General features: G+C 37.3%; 1 protein-coding gene across 2 annotated transcripts in view; it reads right to left on the bottom strand.

Moving 5' to 3' along the window:
• Positions 1-24077, bottom strand: part of LOC149610097 (semaphorin-2A-like) — a 115435-nt gene that overhangs the window by 33086 nt on the left and 58272 nt on the right. For both annotated transcript variants that reach the window (XM_089860162.1, XM_089860161.1), the window contains one exon: positions 9596-9647. In XM_089860162.1, coding sequence (XP_089716288.1) covers positions 9596-9647 — 52 coding nt within the window. The remainder of the gene's footprint in view (positions 1-9595; positions 9648-24077) is intronic.

Genomic DNA, 24077 nt, shown 5'->3' with positions numbered 1-24077 from the left:
GGTCCAAACGAATACAAATAAAATAAAGGCCTTTTCAGACGATACAACTTTTGGCTCAACTAGATGGGTCAAAAATATTGGTCAGTGATCAATTTATAATACGATGATTCAACAAGTCCTGTTCACACGTCCCAACTCAAGTTAACTCAAATCATCTAAACGAGTCAAAAGTTGAACCGTCTGAAAAGGACTTTAGTTTAACTGCGGAACGTATGTTTTGACAATGATGTTACGTAATGACGTTAAATGAGAGTCCAACTTAAAGTAGACGAATTATAAGTTGGACGCGAAGCCAACAATTAAGTATGAACTAGGAACACGGCCCATAAACTTATCTGGCATTACAATTTTCCACAAAGCCTGATTAACCTTTTCTACCTCAGAGAAAAATTAAGCCAATGATGGGAAGAGGCGCCTTATTCTTTTGCAAGACTATAATCCCTATAAACACTTTCTTAAAGAGGGTTGAAAATATCTCCAAGAACTTAATCGTTTATATACCATGAAGGGTAGCGGGATAAAATACTGGTGAACTGCCAGAGAGGTATAATTGTTAATGACTGCCAGTAAATGTAAAGGAAACTGTAATTTATTCCAGCAGTCAATTCGAACCGTCTGTTTCAGCCGCGGATAAAACAAAAAGCGAAAAAAAGGCGGGGTATGCCCCAGCACCAGAAAGCATTCATTTTAATTACAAGAGCCCTAAACTAAAGGGGCTCTATTTTACGGCAATTAATCAAACACCACGCAGGCCTAGGAAAGCTAATATACCGAGAAACTAAAAGTAGAAGCTCATTACCAATAAGTAAAAGATCCCTTTACCGCGAGATATTTCTGTCTCAACAACAAAAGGTGTAAATGTATAAATAATAACGAATTATGGATACCCAACTAAGCGCAAAAGCCACCTACCAAACCGTGGAGGTGAGGTGCCTCTAAGTAGCTAGGTCACGTGGGAAAAAGGAACTATAGCTCTCCGGCGAATCCTGAGTGGTGGGTTTGAAATTTCGTCCATGCGCAGAAAAGAAAAAATACGAATTTCCCTCTCGCTTACAAGGTTGGGGGGTTGTAAGTCTGCTGAACGGGCGCCTAAACGAAATCCCTTGTGGAAGGTAAGAGATGGGAAACCATAATACGTTAGAATTTATACATATCCATGGTGCTAGTATGATTTTGACAAAATAATTTAGCACGGAACTGTTTTACTTCAAGTAGTCTACGTCTTTCAAAGAGTAAAATACTTCATTCTCTCACAAACATTAGGTGGAAAGGATCCCTAAATGAGGCTTAAAACCCCCATCCCGTAGAAACATGGGTTTAACCCCCGCACTCCATTAACTTGGTGCAAGCGAACGGAGAACCAGTTGAAAATGAATGGATAAAAATAAAAGGGGGTATAGGGTACCTTAACTCGGAAAAATTGTCAATAATTTAAAAGCTTTAATTTTTCACCCACGGTATGATAAGCCTGAAAAATTCAAATTTAAAAAAATGTTTTTGGCGTGGACAGGGCGGGCCGTTGATACTAATCGTTAGCAGCTCAAGATTGATTTCAATGATAAATCATGTCTAGGAAATGAACGAGTTTTTATACACGTAAATAAGGGATTAGAATCAAAGGGAGGGAGGTATAATCATTTTTCCACATCGAGAATTCTAAATTAATATTAACGGCGTGTGTTATACTGTATACGGTAAGTAGGGAGGAGTTGCTTTTTACCCCGGCCGGGGTCGAGATATTTCTAAAGCAAGCCCAACGAAACGGAACTAGCTGAATTTGCCTTTGGGTTATAGGAAATGCTTATCACTTAAGTCTTCTAATCTTTATTCATGAGCTGGGGTTATCGAATTTCTAATTCCTTGTCAAGAGGTCGCCCCTTTTACTAATTGTTTTTAATTGTCAGCTTGCAATATAAAGGGATGGTGAAAGATAAGGAGTTTTTGTGCATTGATTATAACTTCAAACTTTCCAAAAGGGATAACAAAAATTCCTTAGGAATTGATACATCATTTTAAGAAGAAAAAAGAAGAGTAAATATAAAATTTTCAATATGTGCTGCATTGTACAGATAGAAAGCTAATAGTAAATGAAGGAAACTTGATTATGGACCTACAAAAAAAAACTACTTTTATCTTCTCACACTTCAAACTACAATAACTAAAATAAAAGGTATTTGTGTATTACGGTGTAGGTGAAAATGAGGTTAGGAGTTTTAGTTTTCTTCCATTTTAAGCATCACTAAGAAAAGAAAATTTCCTCTCGCTATCACAGTTAGGAGGAAAAGTCGTAAAAGACCTGAAGAGGTAACGATAGAAAGTTCTAAATGAATCTTCCCTCGATCCGGGATACAATTGCTTGCGAGAGTAAAATAAATACGGAAAACCATTGGGAAGGAAAAAAAGAAAAACCTTCCCTATAAAACTCTCCTCTTGAAAGAAGAATAAAAAAAAAACTAGGAAGGGTTGCGAGGTGGGATTACGTTGCAGCATGAAGTTTAGGATGGCGGTTCCCTGTACCGTCAAAACCTCCTTTCTCAATTATTCCGGAGACGCGGACAAACAATAGGAAGCCCACGAGGTAAAAAAGGCAAGAGAAACCGGAGTGAAACTATCGTAACTTGAAACTTGGAAGATTCTAATGAGTAATTTTGATTGGGCGTGTTGTACCAAAGCGCGCTCTTCATGCCCAATCTGAGACTTTCGATTTCAAGAATTTCGTGGTACATAGACGGTTCAAATATCTTCAATTACTTTTATCATGATTACGAATCTCTTCAAAACTAACTCGCATCTTCCAAGCTCAAAATGACGAAAACGTTAACGGTTTTGGTAGTAAGATTAAAATTACATGGGAAACCGAACAGTTCAAAGGAAAAACTGGTGAATTGGACTTACGATCATTTATCCCCAATATATCGCGAAAACTAGAACGTACAGGTTGGAAATTTTCCTTCCAAGTTCGTTTGGTCGGTTCTAGGGCAATTAGCTAGCCGGGTCTGGCTCAATAACAGCTTCATTAGGGTTGCAAGGCGTTAGTTCTTCCTCGCCATCCGTTGTTCCCCAAAGTTTCGCCGTCATCCCTACTACCTAGCTTTCCTAGGAACCCTCTCGCCTTACCATTCTCAAGCTAGGATCCCCTAAAAAAAGAGGGTAAAAAAAAGAAGAAACCGAAGATTCCCCCCACGGTTAAAGCAATAATAAAGGTAGAAACCCTTTCACCATCTTCTCACAGTTTCCAGGAAGATAGAGGGGAAAAAAAGGAATGAAAGATAACGCCTTGAGCGAAGCGTGCCTGCATGTATGGATAGAATAAGGAGGCAGAAAAGGCCCTAAAATTTCCGTAACGAAATCAAAGAGGAGACCGAATTCATCAATAAGCCGCCCGTAGATGTAGCAGCTATAATATGATTTTATCATTTCCCTCAGTAGCTATTCCGTGCGGTGGATTTTAATCACAATTAGTTCTTCTCGTAACTGTCTATAAATATAGGCCTAGGCTTAAGTTAAACCAAACTGAATGGGTTTGAATATTTTATATTGTTTGCCTTCGAGATTTCTAATTTAAAACAAGTTAATTATATTCCCCACATCTTAAAGATTCACGATACAAGAGGTAGGTTCTCTATTTACCCTAATTTGATATTTACTATATAAAATGATAAGTTTTAATCAAAAGATTTTATGGAGCCTTCTATAAGAAATTTGAAAGATAATTTAAAACTTGGTAAATACCTTCGATCTACAACCATGTACGCATTTACCCTAATTACATTCTGCACCTAGGTATAACAACATCTTCAATAATAACCTAAGGGATCCAGGTGGTTTGTTTGTTTGCAGCTGGAACACTTCAAGGAGTTCAGCTAACATTCATTATAATAAAAATGTTCAAGTAAGCCAATTTTGATTACAAATCTAGCATAAAGCTTGCCTTGAGCATCAACAAAGCCAACAAATGAACCGACGCAATATAATTTCCGTCTCTTGTTAGTCTCTACGTTATTATACGATCTTTGGAGCGAGCTATACTGCATGGCGAAGCGATGAGACTTGAAATAGGGGATTCTTGCCGGCTCTAGCGGCTTTCCTAGTGGGATTTGCCTTTATTTATGGAGACGTTGGACGACGCCAAGGGTTAGGCGAAAAGGGTAAAGCGGAAAAAGAGGAGGGCGCACTGAAAATAATTGAGTTCCTTGTTCAATTAGCTATTCCCAGCCTATTCACGGACCTATTTCGTCTCCTCGCCGCACTATCTTTCTCTTTTATATCCCATTCGCGTATCGTCCATTAATACCGAGTAAACCAAAAGTCTTATTATACTAAACGGGAAAATTCGTCTAATCCCACGCTATCCTTTCATTAATACTCAATACGCGAACAAACTATTCCCATTTCCAGCCTCCCGAATCCTCCGAGAAGAAAATGGAGGAACATTACTCTTTAGAAAGAAGCATCCATGCCTACCACGCTTCTTATAACAATCTGGTACACGTCAAGGATGCTATACAGTATTTTATTTTTTCTTTCCCCTCTATCTTTTCTCCGCGAACGCCACGGAGCATTTAAAAGTCGATGGGAAATTCCAACGAAGCGTGAATCGTGGAAAAAGGCTTAGAAGTTACAACCGAAGGCGCGAGTTAACGAAAAAGAAAAATTAAAAGAGAAAAAAAAAAGGTCCGAGTAACATTTGGTACATTCCCTATCCTCAACCAAGCCAAAAACCCTGTTACAACCGATCCGACAGTGATGAAAGATGTTACCTCTACCTAAGAAAAAAAATATCTCTTCCTCTCTTTTAACCAATCTTTCCGATTAGAGCCACAAAGCTACTAGACCCCTTTCAACACGTAATTTTTATAGAGCGACTAGCCGTAAAGATCGTACGCTAGAAGTAATTCGAGTAATATACAGTGAGTGAGTCTGGGTTTCTTGAACTGAACTAAAGCAGTTTCTCAAAGAGAAATGGAGCATTGTGCGAGAAAGGGCTAGTGAAAACTATAAAAGTTAAGAATCACCTTATTTCATAAACAATTTTTAATTTTATGCCGTAAAGTTTTTAATTAAATATTCCAAATGGCATTGACTATTAATGAATTTTTGCCAAAATGAGTAAATGGCTTCCAAACTCTTCAACCAATTTGACTGGCATTAGTAAATAGGTTCATATTTCGAAGGGCTTTATGATTTTAGGTTTAAATACGTCACCAACTTTAAAATGGCGACTGCTAAAGTTATCAAAACATACCAAAGCGAAAACGTTTGTACGTTTTAAACTCTGGACCCTTTGCTAGATGTAACAAAAACAATTAAACAAAAAATGGGAAACTTAAATGATTCATTTCATCCTCCCTTTAAAGCCAGCAGGCTTTTTTTACAAAAAGGAAAAACCTGCGATAACATTTGAAAGTAACTAACGTTTCCCTTGATATTTCATTTGACCACCGGTCGTAAAAACTAATCTCAAACCGAAAACAACATTCTCTTATTTACGGCTCAATCAAAGTAGAAAAGTTCCAAAGAAACCGACCGACCAACGAATTTCATAAATACTTCTACGCCCCTTTATCCAATCTCTCAGATGATAAGGGCACTGCGAAAAAAAGGAAGAGCTAACCCTTCCTTCCATACACGGCAATACCTCCACCCTCTTTCGCAACAACTATCATATACCCTTCGAACTATACTATACGTTTTTAGAGTAACTTCAGCCCATCCCATGCAATACCTTTAAGATCACGCTAGAAGTAATACACTATATAACCCCCTATGCACCAAAAGGAGCTTATAAAAAATAGGTAAAAGTAAAAAAGAAACGGGGGAGTTAATAAGAGAGTGTTCGCGGTAGAGTAAACCTAATAACCTTGGTTTTTGGGGATAGAGAGCTCGCTAAGGTACGTACGTTCAGTATATGAAAGGAGTATATAGCGAAGAGGTACCTAAAAAGACAGGGAGAATAAAGGTGTACCCATCCCTCCCCTCTAAAAGAGTATATAAGTTGCCGGAACATAAATTTCATTTTGCGGCAAGGTTCACTCTCTCTCTCTCCGTCCCAATTTACATTTCGAGAGAAAAGTTTCAGAAAGGAATATATTTCGAGAGAGAGAGAGAGAGAGAGAGAGAGAGAGCGAAATTTTTCTCATTTTTCCCGTTGGAGGAGAGATCTGAAAGAGAACTGTGGGGTCGCGAACTTAACTAAATTTCTGCACACGCTGTTTAAGAAAAACAAACCAAAAGATCCAGTCAGGATGGGAGGGCTATGGAAAACAGAGGAAGCTCTCGATAGCGCCAACAACTATTTTGCCGTCTTGGGTTTAAAATTTAGCTCTTAAATCTATAATTATTTATTTTGCGATTCGACATTCTAAAATAATCCTAAAGGACCTAAAGTCACTGTGAGTGATCATTCCAGTATAGAACTTCAGGGTTCGTACGAAATTTTTACATTGAAAATCCCTGACTTTTCCAGGTTATCCCTGACCAAATGTTGCCTATATCCCTGACCATTTTAAGGTGTTTACCAGAACCAACTTCATCACACCTGGCTCATATTTAGCATTGCATGAAGAATGGTTTGATATGCGAAACAAAATCCCTGACATATCCCTGACTTTTTGGGAAAATGTTTTAAATCCCTGACTTATCCCTGACTTTTTCCCCTATTTTCCATATCCCTGACTTATCCAGGTTATCCAGGAAATGCAGGTTCCGTACGAACCCTGAACTTTAACAGCAGGCTTATTTTCATTTGTTCCGATTGTACCTGATCAAGTATCCGACCCACGAAAAGAGAACTGTAAAGGAGAGAGAGAGAAAGAGAGAGAAAACGGGAGCACCAGCGGATCATTTTTATAAAAGAGGAAAACGGATTTAATCTCGACTGAAAGCTGGCGTATACTCAAAGCCGAACTGGCCTAATAGGGGCATAGGAATCAGGGAGGTGAGCCTACTGCATGCCTGCTACTAAGGGATAAGGGGCAATCCGAGCAGATCTGAAGAGAGAGTGAGAGAGAGAAAGCGTTTTGGGCTGCGAAATTAATTAAAATTTGCACAATAATGGCTCTTTCTCTCCTCAGTCGGCAGAAATACGAATAAAAAATAAAATAAAAAAAAAATGAAGACAAAAATACCACTTCCATCTCAAAGTAATCTCGTTTTATGAAAAAGATGCAGAGTGAAGATTTATACGTATAGGAAAAGCTTATTCAATTGGAAAACATTTTGGCAGGTCCAGGAAAGAATGTATTATTCCTGAGATTAAAAGTTATTAAATTTTCAAAGTTATATTACAAGGTAACCTCTGTGGGAAGAGTACTTAGAGATGATTTTAAGTCTACTTTGGACTGTAAATTGTCTTTTTTTATCGATTACTAAACAAAATTTTCAGATAACAATATCCAGACTATTGTTATTTTCCCTGATTTTTAAAGGCTGAATATTAAAAAAATATTTATAATTTAATTATTTGAATAAACCACCATTTCGAATTAAGTTTCAAAACATATTCATTATGACGTGCAACTTTGGAATTTTCCCAAACCCAAGAAAAAGTTTCTCCACAATAACTCGAAACGTTTTTTGCTGCATGACCTTTGAAAGATAGCAATAAAAAGTAAAATTTAGTTATTCCTCCTCCTAGCAGCAAAGAACTTAACTATATCTTGCGTCATTAAACTATTTTCTCTAATCACACGTAAAGCTGAATTGAAGAGTACTTAGCCAAAAATACAAGCTATTAAATAAAAAATATAGGGCCTCATATTTTTTCTTTTTCTCTGGGGGAAAAAAACCGTCCCTAACAATAATTCCCAATCAATGTTTTTGATGATATAGGCCAATTTTTCCCATGGATCCTTAACCAGTGAGATTACTTATATATAAGGTACAAACAAGTACAAGGCAATTCTGAGCAGTCAGCGATTCGCTATAGGTCAACCAATAAAGAGGCAATTCGATAAAAATATATCTAATTCCATCATTGGGCGCACGCGTTTTCTCGACCATCGCGTAACACAATGAGAAACAATTGACAGTAGAGCCGAAAGGGGTTTTCTAAATCAAATGAAAATCTGGATGGTGGTGCCCTTCCTGATCTCATATATAAAACGCCAGTTAGCAAGTTACCCCATCGCAATATCGCGTCGAGGGAATCTTCCAAAACCCCTGTAGTGGTGTGGTTCAAGTATCAGGAGGTATAACTCGATCCCAACATGCTCTGGACTGCGAGGAACATCGTGGGTGGATGAACAGGGGGATTTCTGGGCGACTGGGGGGTTGAAGGAGGCAGGAGGGACCCATAGGGAACCTCGATTGGTGACTCCGTAGCTGCTGGATTGAACTATACGCCCGCCATCGAGTCTTTTCATTTGATTAATGAGTGCTTGCCTGGCACCAACAGCTGTAAAGCGGATAACCAAAATCCTTAGCCATGGTTCAGTGTTGTTAAGGTTATACACTATACAAGGTTTTTTTTCTTCACTAAACCGAAAACTTTTTATATCGGAGTGTTGTATAGAATTTCTTTTTTTAGTTGTAAAAGATATCAAGAGTGAAATTGCATTGATAAACTTTATAGGGTGATATCGATTTTCGATGGGATGTATATACGACGGGGGATACTGCATGGCAGTTAGAAATCTATACAGTTTGCAAACATACATATATTGGAGGTAACAATAAATAACAAAGGGATCACCAAATAGATATAGTTATACAAAGTTCTCATCTATACGAGTATCTTGTGAAACAGAGAACGAAGCCTTTGTGTTAATTGATATATCGCGAGCAAGGAGCCCTTCAAGTCGCGTTAAAATATTTATTCCTTTGCTGATTGCTTTGAAGGAAAATTTATTTAACCTTTAATATATTCTATGGAATATGTTATCAAAGGTTACACTTTTCATAAGTGTGCAGGCTCTGTTATGAACGACCAGAAAGATTGGTATACCATAAATAAATATATATGAAAAGATGTAGCCGCAAATCATGCAGCTTTCAAGTAACGTCTAGGTAAATAATTTTAGGTTTGCTCGTTTATAAAATATAATGGTTGCCATTGAAGGTTGGCGGGTATTGTTTGCGACACACTTATAAGTATTCACTTTACTTCTTTATATATTAGCCTTTGTCGAATGCTTAATTTTGCTTTGACAGCAAAATTAATTTACAAACTTTATACCGCTGTCAGCTTTAGTTAAAATTCTGAAACAAATCTCGGTGGTGTTACTAACAAATGTTACTTACCAATATTAGAAGAACGGTTGTCAATAATGTTTTTAGACCAATGGGTCACTTATAACAACTCATTTTAACCTTATAAAATTAATCTACTAACTCGAAAATGTCTCTAATAATTCACATACTAATTATAAACGTCGGTTTTCGGAGCTAATACTAAACTCTTTCAAACTCTCATTTGACATCTCAAAAAACATAGTTAATGTAAATAAACTATTATTAGATTACTCCGCTTAGATTAAAACAAATCTTAAAAAATTCGAATCATTACGCAGAATATTTCATGGCTTTTCCATTTGAGTTCTTCAAATTTTATTTAGAAAAAAATAAACCGTAAATAAAAAATAAACCAAATACTCACGTCGCAACGACTTCGGTTCACATTACTGAGATTCACTTTGAAGAGACGATTCCTATTGAAAGACAAATAAAAAAATAATTTATAAATAAAATTATATTAAAAGAAATGCAAATGTATACCTATATATACTTTCAAAGATTAAAAGACTGAATAAGTAATCAACCTTGGAAAATATACCGTACGAAATATTTATAAGTTATATATTGAAAAGAAAAGTACGACCGTGAACATAAAACATTCAAAACAACCCTAAGCATCTATAACGAAGCGCATATCCCAAAAATAACGAAGTAAATATATTAAATATAGATGAAACCATCAAAGACACAGGTATAGCGACCTTGCCAACCATTTAATATTAAAAAAAAAAAAACTTCGCCATTTTTTTTTCTTTTCCAAAAACACAATTGGAAAGCGAATTTTATTATTAAAGTCTGAACTAGAATTGATAAGAAGGGATATATAAGAGATACCCCAGGTTCTCCTTTTCCTCCGTATCTTTTCCCCGTTTTTCTTTAAAGCCAAGGTCTTAAAAAATATCCTCGCAATCTCGTACAGTTTTACAGCCTCATCTAAGAATGAAACTCCCATGGCAATGGCCAGATTTCATATCGAAAGTTTTTTTTCTTCATTTTTATAGGAGGGAAAGGATGACAAGAAGTACGCTCACGAGGAGGTGAAACCCCTCAGTGGTAAGGAAAAACTAAAAGAAATTTATAGTCGGTCGGTTTCATAACGGAAGTTCTCTTGGTAGTGATCTAACTAGTTAGAAAGCAAATCACTCGAAGTACATAACATTAAAATTTAAATAATAATGCTAGTTACTAAATGGCGGCCACAAAGGTTGAATTAAAGAAAAGCCACCAAAATTGCAATTAAAAGTAGGAGATTTGAAATTATTGGTCAGATGCATCCAAGAAACTTACTATAAAATGATAATGGCCATTGGAATTCGTTATTTGAGGTAAATAACGCTTACCGCAAGTTACTGTTTACAACATCATTTAATAGTGACGCGAGTATTTTAAGGCACATTCCTAAATCCTTTCTGAATTGACCCTGATGCCCAAAATGAAGGTAGTAAAGTCACAAGCAGACCGTATCTAGAAATCGCACGTTACCAGGGCAACATGAAAGTCGTTGAATGTCCCAACTGGGACGGACAAGACCAGACCAGGCCCCCCTTTTCCACGCTTATACGGAAACGGGCTGTAACTTGATTTACAGCTTCGGTGGCTGTTCCAGAGGAGGAGAGTTACTGTACACCGAGGGATGGGGGAGATAGAGGGTTAAGACTATTTCCTTTTACTTCGCTATAGGCTACTTTTACACCCTACTACTGGTCACTTTTCTAGAAAAACTGCTGACCAAAGCCTTTCTACGCCTTTCGTACGTAACCTATGATGGCCAGTGGTTTTTCTTTCTTTTCTTCTTCCTATAAAAATACGACCCCTTCCAGACGCTGTTAGTCTAAAGGTCCATTCAGACTAGAGTAAGATCTTACGACATAAAAGCGGTGGCGTATATGGTGATTATTGAGCCAAGACTCTTAAATACTAAAATTAGTAGCCATATCCAAAATGACAAATACCGCCAGGTGAATGCAAAGAATCCATCCTTTTCTGCTAAAGTTTAGTTCAGTCGATCACGCGTCAGTAAGGCATCATCGAGTAAGCTATGGCTAAAGAGGTGTTCACAATATGGTGCATGCAGTTTCAAACTAAACCAGCGTATCTTTTACGTTGTCGTGAACAGTCTAACAAAGCGAACAAAGTGACTTCACCGACGTCAACATGAGATTTTAGTTTAGTCTGAATGGGGATTTAGACTCAGGGTCTTATAACGGTTTGCGGACCTCGGACAAAAAAAGGAAAATAGCCTTCTTTAAAATCAGCAAGGTTTCTCTCGCAGTCAACGATAGCTATACGTTTAACAATACAAAACTGCTAGATAGAGACAGCGTGGTACTACCCTTTAAGGGCCTTAACTTCCTACATCCCTCTGCTGAGTCTCTTCCGGTTAGGTTTTCGGAGTTGTATATATAATTAGGACAGCAACAGCTGCGCACGAAATCATTGCCTATAATCGTTTCTAGAAAAGCCTTAAGACTTCGGCGGTCATTCCATTTTACTTTTTTATGAAAGAGACAGTGAAAGGATTGGTGACGGACGGTAGAAACGGTGTTGAAACTTTTGACCGTACAGTTGACAAAAATCATAAAAGATGACACTGTACTAACAGTTCAACAGTAAGCAAATGAACTAACGGTGGTATCATACATTATGGTCAGAGTTACGATGATATGGTACAAATGAGATTGACTCACGGTAAAACGTCACTGATTAGGCTTAAGTGGGTTAGTTTTTGTTTTCGTTTCAGTGCCGCTTTAAAGACTAGGGTATAGCTGTACGAAAAATCCTTTCACAAAAACGAGCGCGAAAATGCGTCGACAGCAAAGTAGGCTAGAGCTTAGTTGACTTACTTAAACGACAGCTTGAGCTAGATGAGAAAGAAATACACAAGGCACGGTCGTAAATTTAACAAGAAATCGGTTTTGTACTTGGCGTGTTTTCGGAAACGTTTACTCGAAAAACGTAACGGTAAAAAATACTGTCCGAGTGAAGCTTTATAAATTTTTGAACACGAGGAACACTGTAAAGTTTTTCCGATACATTACATTTATCCGATGTAATAAAATGGCGCGAAAAAAATATCAGCTGGTACGATGATATTTTGACACAACCGAATCGGTTAGAAGCACACATAGCAATGTTTAATCGCCGAAAAAGTTAGTTTTTTAGGGGTGGGGCGTGTCTCCAATATATTTTTAAGTTCCTAACACGTATGCTAATAAAATCATAAATTCATAAAATATGTTACATAAGTTTGTTACTGGTTACTGATAGCTTGTCATGAAGTGACGTAGGTCATAGATTCTCGTAAATCGAACAAACTCTCAGTAAATCTCTAGCATTATGAAGTATAGTGTCATACTTATGGAACATATCTTATAAACTTATGATAAAAAAATTTTCATAGTTCATGAAAAAAAAATTGTTGGAAAGATACAGATAAATCTTTTGGGACCGTTACAACATTTGCACTTCTTTTTTAAACAACATTAAATACTTGGATCGAGAAAAGAACAGTTGACCTAACGATCGTTTAGACCCGAATGGTTGGCCAAACCGACATTAGGACTAATAACGCATTACTTCATTAAGATGCAACTGCTCTTAAATGACACTATAATTCATCTTCCATAGCATTTATCCGAGAACTTGAATTTTGATTAGTTATTTCCCAGTTTTTTTATATACTTTATTTTTTATCCGAAACATCTTGGAAGACTAGGGAAAGATCACCGAAACTCGTAACATTTAATAATCCAACTTATTTTATATTTTTATGTACAATACGCGTGGGCACGGTCGTTTGATGCGGCTGGCCGCCCATCTAATCTAGCTTTAGTTTTTCTTTTTTTTTTTGGGGAGACCTCGATTCCCCTAAAAAAATTTCTTCCAAAGCTTCGAGACACCCTTAAAGCGAGCGTAAAATAAGAGTTGGAAAAACTCGCCCATGAAGAATGATTAGTATCGATTATGTAATCATATCGCACGCCCACCGACGCCAAAAAACTTAACAAGATGGTAAAATCCATAATAAAGTAACGCATTATCCAAACAGGGAGTTAGTTTAAAAAGGAGTCGTATTTTTGGGGTTCTACATAGCGAGTCTTAACTCCCATAGTGGGAGAAAGGGGGTTTCATTTAGTTTCTTCTTGTCACGTGGGGTACTCCTGAGCTACAATTAGCGCCATCTCTCCAACACAAAAACGTCTCATACTCATTGTGCATGCAATTACAGCCAACGGACGCTTATTTTCCTTATTAAAGTTGTCACAAGAGGGCAGTTTATATTAGGAGTTTGAGGGAACTCCGATGACCTGGCCACGTGATTAGCGATAATCAATTCCCCTTCCCCATTGCTCTTTCTCCCGTTGTGGGAGGTTATTAGTCTAAAAAGGAGCTTAAAATTCTTCTCCCTTTCTACTCCTCCCTGGTTTAATGGGAAAATTTATCAAGGTTTATCTAAACAAACCTAATAACTTGTTTTACCCAACTTCACATAAGGATAAGCCAAATTTACCTAAAACGTTTTAATATATAATTTACATATATAATATTATATACTTTTCTAAACACAAATTTATCTATTTTAAACTTTGCGACTGCTACTACAACTTGCACTCCTCTGTAAGATCCCATATAGAATTTCGATAATAAGCTAAAAGTTTCTTGCTCCCACGCTAGCAAGGAGAAGAGAAAAAAATTGCTCTTTTTTTTCTGATAATCCAAAAAGCGTGAAATGTTCAAATACTTTTGCGCTGTTGCCTTTAAAACATTTATGCTTTATCATTTTATGAGGGTGGTTTTCTTTATTATTTCACGGTTGGCTAATCTATAATGCTGTATGCCAAATATTAAGCCATCATTCAGTTGCAGACGTGTGCCATTAATTTTAAATGGCTTTATTTGTCAGTACCTGATTCACAAAGCTATATTAAACACCTGCAATTTTACGTGAGAAATTTAAAAACCTATACTTATCCTAATAAAACTACGTTTGTTCAGAAATTTGGATTAACTGTAAACTTAATAATAAGACTCGGTATTGGGATTACGCTATTTGTAATTTTAAAACACATAAACAGGTAGAATTTTAAATACATCTACCCTATTATTAAAACTTTCTAGATATAAAAAAGAATAAATTAATCAAAGTTAGCTTAAGACCTCTTCCCACCTTGAATGACCCTTTGTTCCTAGTACACCGTGCAGGAACGCCTGATAATACCGAACACCAAGAGAAAGGTTCCATCATTAACCTATTCAAAAGCCAGGGTAATTCCAAAAGTCTCATCACACAGAAAAGAAAAAAAAATTCTCCCCCTAATCATTAGCCGACGAAAAGCCGTTGCTAAAGTATAGTAGGTGAATGGGAAATGTTAGCTTCGTTGGATGATAACCGAGAGAGAGAGAGCTCGGATACTTTCAATAATCTAGTAATATATGATCAAACGAATTTAATACAAAGCGCTTTTGTTGTTGCAATAGTGGTACTAATATAAATTATTATCCAGAAAGCTGTAAAAGCAAAAATATGGCTTGTTGGCTCGGCATAAATAATGCTGAGAGGCTGTAGGTGCAACAAGCAGAATGTACGTATTAAACTTCAGGAAAAACTAAAACGTAACCAAATAAAGTATATATCGTTAATAAAGCCTTTATCATAATGCAATATAAATATATATCCCATTGTAAAAGCACTTAGTTGGTATGAGTAAACAAAGTTAAAAAGATCATAGTCAAAATATTTACTTTCAGGAAGTTTTAGCAACATATCTTGAAGCCATTTAAGCTTCCTTAATGAGCATCTACTACCTTGGATCAACTTTCCTACAAAACAGGTATTAGCTGAGCAGGTTAAGACGTTCTAATAGACCAAGTTCAGCCGCTACTGATTTAGTTGAGAATTTAATTAATTTGTTAGTGTCCGACATCTTGGTGGGAAGGAAGGCAAGAAAGGTAGGAGACGATTAAGTAGTGCTATACGGACTTAATGGAAAATACGTCCTTGGCTATACCAACGCCTTGTATTGCTTGAACTTAATGGTACGAGTTAAGAGTAGCGCAACCACCTTTAGATACAGTGTCACGTGACGTGAGCCCCTACTATTTTTTTCCATAAAAAGAAAGTTCTTCCATTTTCGGTAAGTAATCCCCGAACATAACCCGACAAAACCATAAACTAAAGCCCTCCTTCTAAGAAGGGGTCACCCCAAAATCCTCTGATAGTTTCTCAACGCCTACCAGTAGCCAGCCAGTATAGCGTAATCCTTCACGTACGAACATCGATTTCTCCTACTCTAAGATGATGCCATAGTCCAAGGCTTACAACTGCAAGTTCATTCAAGGCTTGATAATACAGGTTCCTAAACCTCCCTTTTGGTCAAAACTCTCGGTGAAAATATATGCATGGAAAAAAATATGACATTCTATACCCCCACAAGACGCCCAAAAATTGCGCTTCAGGGTGGTGAAGAAGGGTTAGAGGAGTTCTGAAGTTGACATCCGACCGATGAAAAGTTGGATAATATATAAGGTGACACCCGAATATAGATGATGTCGCGTTGGGGGCCCCAGTTTGCTGGTCATAAAATATCTCGAGAATTTTATATATTTTTTAAGTTTCTTGGAGCCCAAACTTCTTTCTAGTCGACCAAGCACCGAACCGACCTACAAAATTTACAACAATAAATTATAAAAGAGGCAATTTATTTTGGGTTTTTTTTCTTCTTGGAAGAACTGGTCAGCGAAAGGACCACGACAAGAAGACATTGATACCAATAGTTTCTTCATAGAGAAATAAAGCCAAGGAGGCGCAAGGCTTTAAGACAAACAACTCGATCGTAGCGGTTTGCTTCCCCACAAACCACAGAAAGAATAGTACCACGAATGTTTGGAGAAAATGGAGTAGGCTTTTCCCCAACCTCCAAAGGGTTAAATCCAGGTTCTAAATGATAATTTTGACTTCAAAAACAATAATTTAATTACAGCAATACGTTTCAAACCAATTTTCTAAACTGTTTTTTTAGTTTTGCGCTCTTTAGAACTGGAAAACTATCACACAGGCCTTGCTGGCTGGCTGTCTGGTTGTTATTTAAGGCAACATTTAAAAACCCAGTAGTATACTTTTACAACAACAACAACAACAACCCTCTAATCAAGACGTGCGTGTCCAAGCTAAAAATTCAATAAAAGAAATATTTACAACCTATATAAAATGTATAAACTAGCTTCGTATTATAGGTAGCATCGTGTAGTTTAATAAAATGGCAATAAAACCGATTAAAATAAAGAGGCCCATCGCTATCGCTCGTATATATACAAGTAAACTGCGCGACTATAAAAAAAACTAAAAGCTAAACAAGGCAACTAAGGCCTACCTCAAAAACAGAATGAAGGAAGGACGAACCTAAAAACCTTTAACATTAGCCGCAATGTAGGATATCAGAGGAAAGTAAAAAGAAAGAGAGACGGAGGTAAGCCTAAAAACTATAAAAAAGGTCTTTAAATTCTTATCTTGAAACATAAACGTTTGTACCGTTAAAATGATCAATAAATTTTAAAACCCCCATAGCTAGGCACCGGGAACATTCGTTCTTCGTCTAGCAGCAAGCCTAGCTCGCTTTACAACTACCATACCACCACCACAGTGGAATAAATCTCTATATATTGATCAAATAGAGCTCTTCTATGTGTAACGGCCCGGTGCTTGCCTAGAAATAGACCTATATTCACGATGGTGGTTAGCAAAAAGAGCGCTTTAAGAGAGAGTTATAAATTTATAGGCGTCTTGAAGGTACGGAAGAAGACGTAGGAAGCTCATTGGGTATTTCGCGGACGCCTTCCAGGTCTTCCTTCGCCTCCCATTGGAACGAATAGTCAGTCGCCTACACCATTTTAAGTAGAAAAAAAGAAAACCAAGAAGAAGAAGAGAAAAAAAGAAGAGCAAAAATTTCAGTAATTCGGGCACGTTCCGAAGGTTTTCGACCATGGGAGTTATATACGGCACGTTTCAATTGGAATCTACCACACGTACACACCAAGAGAAAAACGCCCCCCGTTGCTATTCCCAAAATAACACTAAAACCAGATGAACATAAATCGAAGTAATTGGAAAAGAATAACAGGAAAACGCAACAAAACTCTATACTGTATTACATTCGTCAATAAACAAAACTGAATTGGGCACCACACTTACACCTGGGCTAAGATATACGTTACAAGATCCTGAACTGACTTTTCAACATTTGGAAAACCCAAACTTATACACTAAGCTACAAGCACCAGATAAAGCTAATAAATAAATGTCAATTTACAAAAATTTTCATGACGTTTAAGGCTAAGTAGCTTCTTTCTAACACCACCGTTTATCTTTCAGTCCTGGGTTTCTAATAGAATCCTGGACAAGAAGAGTGTAATGTAAACTCTACTTGGTAATCCTTAAAATACCGGTAAATTAAATGCAATACGAGCAAGGTCAAACTCAGATTATTCCTTTGAACAGAAAACGGGATGTACAATCGCTTTCCAATCATTGCAAGCTCCTTTTGAAATGGACACCGAAAGAAAAAGAGCGTGACGACCCGGGAGAGGATGGGATGGGACTAGAGAAAGGTTTTCGTCCCGCAGCTTTTCTCGCAGTCAGCCAGCCAGCAAAACCTAAACACGAAAAGGGGGTTTTATACGAAGCCCACGCTGCACGCTGCAGCCTGCAGGGTGAACGTCAGGGAGCATAAAAGCAACTCTTTTCCTCTTGTTCTTTCCACTAAGAAGAAGGACGAGAGCTAGGATCAATAGCGCGGAGCAGCGTCACATTCCTGGGTTATATTCTTAAAAGAGAACGTGGACTCTTCTTCCCGGGGTGTTGTATGGTATACAGTCTCCCACGCGAATCCTCCTCCTTCGGCTCCTAGCTCTCCATTTTCTCGAAAATCAGATTACTATTAGCTCCCATATCGAGTTTATTTCTTAAGTCGCTATTGGCCCGGGGTACTAGAATGGTCCCGTGGGGAATAAACCCGCATAGCTCCGAAACTAAGTTTCGTTATTATTCTCTTTTCCCCTTTCGGGACACAGACGAATTTACTCCCGCCATAATAAGATCTATTGCTTTAATAAAATTAGTCCTGAAATAGTCCTAAACGATATTTTACTCATAACTCGTAAACTGTGCACTTTCTTAGGAGAAAAATGTCATAGAAGTTACATTTTCGATTCCAAATCGACTGTAATTCGATTCTACCACCACCCTTTTCAGAACATTCTATATTTATATTTATAAATTAAAAAGCTACATCAATAATTGTTCATATTGACCCATAATCGTAAATTTAGCCGATATTCTTTATAAATGTTAAAAATTCAAAGTATTATTCCAATATTATGGTTATATAACCGTGTGACGAAATGCTAACTGAAAACATTACTATAGTTGGCATACAAATCTGAATCGAATTCAGGGTTGCCACGAAATTTTGAGATTCAAAATCCCTGATTTTTCCAGGTTTTCCCTAACTTGTGGCAACCCTGGAATAATTAAATTCATTAATCATACGATAATAAATTATGTAACTGATTTTAAGAAGCCGACAGCTCTTTCTATAGCATAATGAATTTAATTAGGCCCTAAATATTGTTTTTTTTATGCACCATTTCCTTCTTAATAAACTAGAAAATTACTCTTAATTCTAAAAGCTTCAATATTTATGATAATCATTTATTTTAATAAGTACCGTTATTTAAGAATTTTTCTTTATTACAATTAAATTATGTGTATTTTGGACAGAGGATATCTGTTATCCACGAAGCTATCAGTATATCCGCGGGCCTCTTACGTCTGCATGCGGAAAACATATTATCGAACGCGAGTAATTTAACTAAAATTATATAGGCGAATAAAGACGCGGGCGTCTGTGGTAAATGTAAGATATAATTAAATTTCCCATTCGCATAGAACAATTTCCTTACAGGGGGTTAATATTATACAGGGCTTCATGCCCATTATACCTCTTCCTAGACCCATTTCGCGCCAAATACAGTCTGCTAACTTCGAAAAATATATATTGTCGGAATATCCGCGCAACTTCGTAAATGGGATTCTCGTGTTTTAGCTAGAACTATATAGCGGTGTTGGTTTCGGGTCCCCAAAAATAGACATATTGACGGATGTAGGCTTTCCCATTAGAATCGTATTCTGAAAGTGTATACACGGTTCGCGCCTATAATAGGTTTTACCAAGAATGAATGGTAGTCGAGAAACCGAAAACTAAAATAAAATAAAAAGAACAGTGGCGGCGGAACAGAGCGAAAATTTGGATAGCGGAAAAAGGAAGGAGTCGGATAATAAGCGACAAAACAAAATTTCGCAAAATTATAATTATTATTCGGTAGAAACAGGGGCTTGCAACGACATACGCTATTTCCACTTATTTCGTATTTAGCATTACTTGAAGCATGGTTTGATATATACCAAACGAAATCGCTGACTTTTTAGGAAGAAACTTTAAATCCCTGACTTATCCCTGACGTTTTCCTCCATTTTCCAAATCCTTGACTTATCCCTGACGTTTTCCTCCATTTTCCAAATCCTTGACTTATCCCTGACGTTTTCCTCCATTTCCAATTCCCTGAATTTTTCCCCCATTTTCCAAATCCCTGACTTATCCAAGTTTCCCAGGTTCCGTACGAACCCTGTAAAAACTAAAACTTTACAGACATTGGCCAACCAGAGACGGTCCTGAATAGGTCTATTTTTGGTTCTGGTGTTATTGTCACTCGCGATATCCGAAATCCCTTGCGAAAATAGCGAATGTCCCTTCTCTCGCGCAAAAGTGGGAAAGTTTGCACCGGAAGTGGGAAACTTTTTGAAATATACGGAGCCGCGGAATGACAGTAAGGGTGCATGTGTATGTGTGTGAGTGGGAACGAAAAGAGACGGCCAAGGCTTAGCCAAACCAGTTATAAATGCCTTCTCTAATTCAAGCTCTCTCTCTTTCTCTCTCCGTTTAGTTTCACTAGTTAGCGGAATACTTTGGTATGGCCGACGTAAAACGGGAATGAATAAAAAGAAGCTTCTTTAATGGATGGGCGCTGTTTTCGATCGGAAAACTCCATTAATTTCTTAAACTCCGTTTCTCCAATAATTAAAGAGGAGATGGAGGTTTGGTTCTCCCCCTTTATACGCCATACCCGTACCCGTACCGTCAAGGCTTTGAACTTCCCTTCCAAAATATAATTGAGATTCTATGTTAATACCGAGGACCCCCCATTTACGCTAAAAGATGATATTACAGAGTTCAGGAGTAGTAGTAAAAGGGATGCTGAAATGGGAATTTAAGTTGCTTTTTATTTGGTTCAAATGATCCTATTAAATCAACTTAATTGGTCTAATTTCGGTTTCCCATTGCGCTGCATGGAATTATACTTTACGCATATTTATAGCTTTGCTAATATTATCAATGAATAGCGTACAATGTATCTGAAATAATTAGCTTGAAATCTAGAATTAAATCACGTTCAAGTTGGTTAGAATGGAGGATCAAATTTCAACCTGACTATATGGGCTAAAGGTTTAATTAATACGAATTAATTTGCAACTATCGAAAGCGGCTTCGAATTGGTACAGAGATAGAGGTAGGTTAGTGGAGAATAGAGGTAATGTCAGCTCTCGCAAAAGAGTAAAACAGCGTATGTATTTTTTACGGAGCCTGTAGAACTGTTTACCCTGCCGAGCAGCACCGCTAAAGGGAAAAACTAACATTTAGGAGCTATAAATTTTACAATTTTGCACGGAGCCTGTAGAACTCTTTACCCTGCCGAGCATCATATCTCAGGGGAAAACCAACTTTCAGGGGCTATAAATTTTACACTCAAAAACAATTCTATCGCAATAAATTAAGAGCCTTTTCAATTTCCATTAATTCCGAAATTAAATTAACCAGCAATTAAAACCAATTACGAAATTATTAAAGAACATATAACCGAATCGAAACTTAATTTATCTTCGCGTACGTTCCTTTACTCGAAGCGTTTAGTCTCCCTTTCTAATAAAATTCCTCCAACTCTTCCCTTATTATAGATCATCGATATTTACGGAAGTTCGTACGTTATAGAGTTTGAGATCACTTATTAGGAAAAATTAGGAAGGGATTAAAGTTTTCCGATATGAAATATAATTAACGAGAAAACTTAATCGGCTTTTCCGAGCATAAACTAATTTTGTATATATCACCCAGCTCTCCTTTTTCGCTCACGGCTTAAAATTCTAGGCTCGGTCGCATTAGAAATATCTTGAAAATAACAAGTTAAAACATTAAAGGATTAATTGGGGGTGAACCGCATGGACCAAAATTTTTACAATTAAAAATACGCCTTCGCCTTATTAACCCTAAAGAGATTATTATTATTAAATTTAATTATACAGGCTGTTTCTAATAATAAGTCTGCCATACATTAAGGGGGATGTAAAACCAGAAGTGAATAAGTATTTTGCGGTATAGATCAAAATGAACGACATATTTCGGTAATAGGCAAGGATTAAATGTACTTTTATCTATTAATTTAGCAATGACACGGTCACGTTCGATAGCGCTGTTAGTGTTACGTATAGTATACGAAGAAGGTAAACGTGTAGAAAGGCAAATCGTTTTGCTTGTGGTGAATGGGGGGATTCAGGATTGGGTTCTCCTCAGCACGGCTCCAGGGGTTTTGGGAGAATCAAACGTTAAATCTTAAGCCTCGACGTACGCTACGTCTTAAGGACAAAAGCGGGGCTGCGGAAACCAATTACGCCGTCTATCGATTGATAGCGCGAATAAAAAATGGACGAACCAAAGAAAGAAAGAAAAAGGGGAGGGAGAGAGAGAGTCGGGCTGGGAGGGAAAAAAAGGCGAAGAAACTTCTTAAGGATGCGGTGGAGTGAGGATGGAGAAGAAACAGAAAGGATGGGGGGATGGATTCTCAGAGGCTGCGAACGCGAAGCATCCAAGATCAGCGTAGAAAAAGAATACGGCTGGAATCAACGAGTCGCTGGTTTATAGGTCTTCAGCAACCTCGGGGGACGTTATTTGAGAACAGAAACCCCTCACCTCACGTTACCCGTTCCTAGCTTAGTCCCTTACCATCTTCCTCCTCCTCCCTCCATACCCCGTTCAATAAAAACCGATAGTTCTTATTCTCATGTGCAACACAAAAAAAACTGCAGTCGCCATCGCCTGGGAGTTAGGCCAAAAACAAAACAAAAAGCAGAAATCCCACGTTGGACCAAAATTGATAACCCAACAACCCTTCGTTGAAAAATAGATATGCTTAAAAAACGGTATTCTGATTGAAGAAATCGCCTAGGGCCTAGAATCCCATACTTAATTCATATTCCGCGAACTATGGAGTTAAGTTTGTTTGATTCATAATTGAACTATGCTTTTCTTAGTTCGAAACAAACAACATTGAGAATTCCAAGCTCAGAGGTGTTATGATATACTTACTGTAAACGAGGGGCTAATCCCTCTCAGAGTCTTTGTACACCGATCACGGATTATGCGTAATCATTTAAGCACAGTCAAGGGTAGGAAACTTATATATTATGCGTAAACCCTAAGGTACAGTCAAAGGTACAGACGTGTATACAGTGTATACACGTCTGTATACTATACACTGTCCCCTCCACTGTAAATTCAAGTTAGACACCGACTGAATAGCGCAAATAAAGTTCAATTCGTACATACAAATTTCAACTCTCTCTTATCTTTAACACTTGGTTCAATTTAGATGAAAGGCTGAATATCTTTTGTTCTTGCATAAACTTTGATTATGAACGTATAGAAACTACAGAAAGACATCATCTAATATTAATTAAGCTCACCCGAAATTCATCAAAGACAAAAATACATACTTCACACCTGCGTTTAAAGAAGAAAACCCATCGAGATCCGAATGCACGTAATTAAAGGATAATTTATATTTATCTCCAATGTTTGAATATACTTTTAAAGGAATACGGCATATAAATGCTTCATCAAGCGTATACTCTCCGTTAGGGATGACCGTTTGAAATTTCTGAGATCCTTGAGCTATGCCCTTTCGTGTAGAGGTAAGGGGAACGTCCGGGGCTTGGTTGCAGGTTGGTTTATAGTTGAATATATATATATGAACTATCGCTGGTAGATCCAGCTCCTTTGGTCCTGCAAATTGTGTTTGTTTTAAGACTTGGCATATATACTGCTGCACAGGTATATTCTTGAAATAGTTTTGCCTCGTTAATTAAATAAGATTCTTGGTTCTCATATATACGAGAGGAAAATTCCTAGCGTTATTTGAAAAGGTACTTGGAAGGGATGCGTGGGAATTAATTCCATTCCGGGCATTGTACGTATGGCAGGCAGCCCTAAAAGGGAAGTCTAGTTATCGTTCGTTTGGTACGAGAGAGAGAGAGAAGTTGAACTTGCCGCCTTTGATACAAATTTTACAACTTTTCGCCTCGTTGAAAATTAATCTTGAAAGTATACTGTATATATATATATACATCTTATATTTCATACGGTTTAATATATAAAGAAATACGCCAGCTGCTTTATTATCTTATCATTTTCAATTCGTAGCCTAGATGCGGTATTACAAATTTTACATTTTTGACTTCACGAGTGGTGAAAAAAATTATTAACTGAATGTTTTGATTAAAGTTTCATCATATTTCGTTTCACGAATGTGGTTCAAAATAACAAATTTAAAAGGGAATAGAAGGCCTAGCTAAGGCTCTCATTACGCAGTGAATTAATTAAGTGACCAAAAGGTCAGAAGACCCCAAAAGACTGGTCCAGCTATTTTTCAAAGTGGATATGCAATTCCTTCACGGGTGA

This window comes from Phalangium opilio, unplaced genomic scaffold (genome assembly GCF_054372755.1).
Source record: "Phalangium opilio isolate 3A_F unplaced genomic scaffold, DU_Popi_V2 ptg000344l_1, whole genome shotgun sequence".
Taxonomy (NCBI): domain Eukaryota; kingdom Metazoa; phylum Arthropoda; class Arachnida; order Opiliones; family Phalangiidae; genus Phalangium; species Phalangium opilio.
The sequence above is the reverse complement of the archived record's forward strand: the minus strand, read 5'-3'. Positions and strand labels throughout refer to the sequence as shown.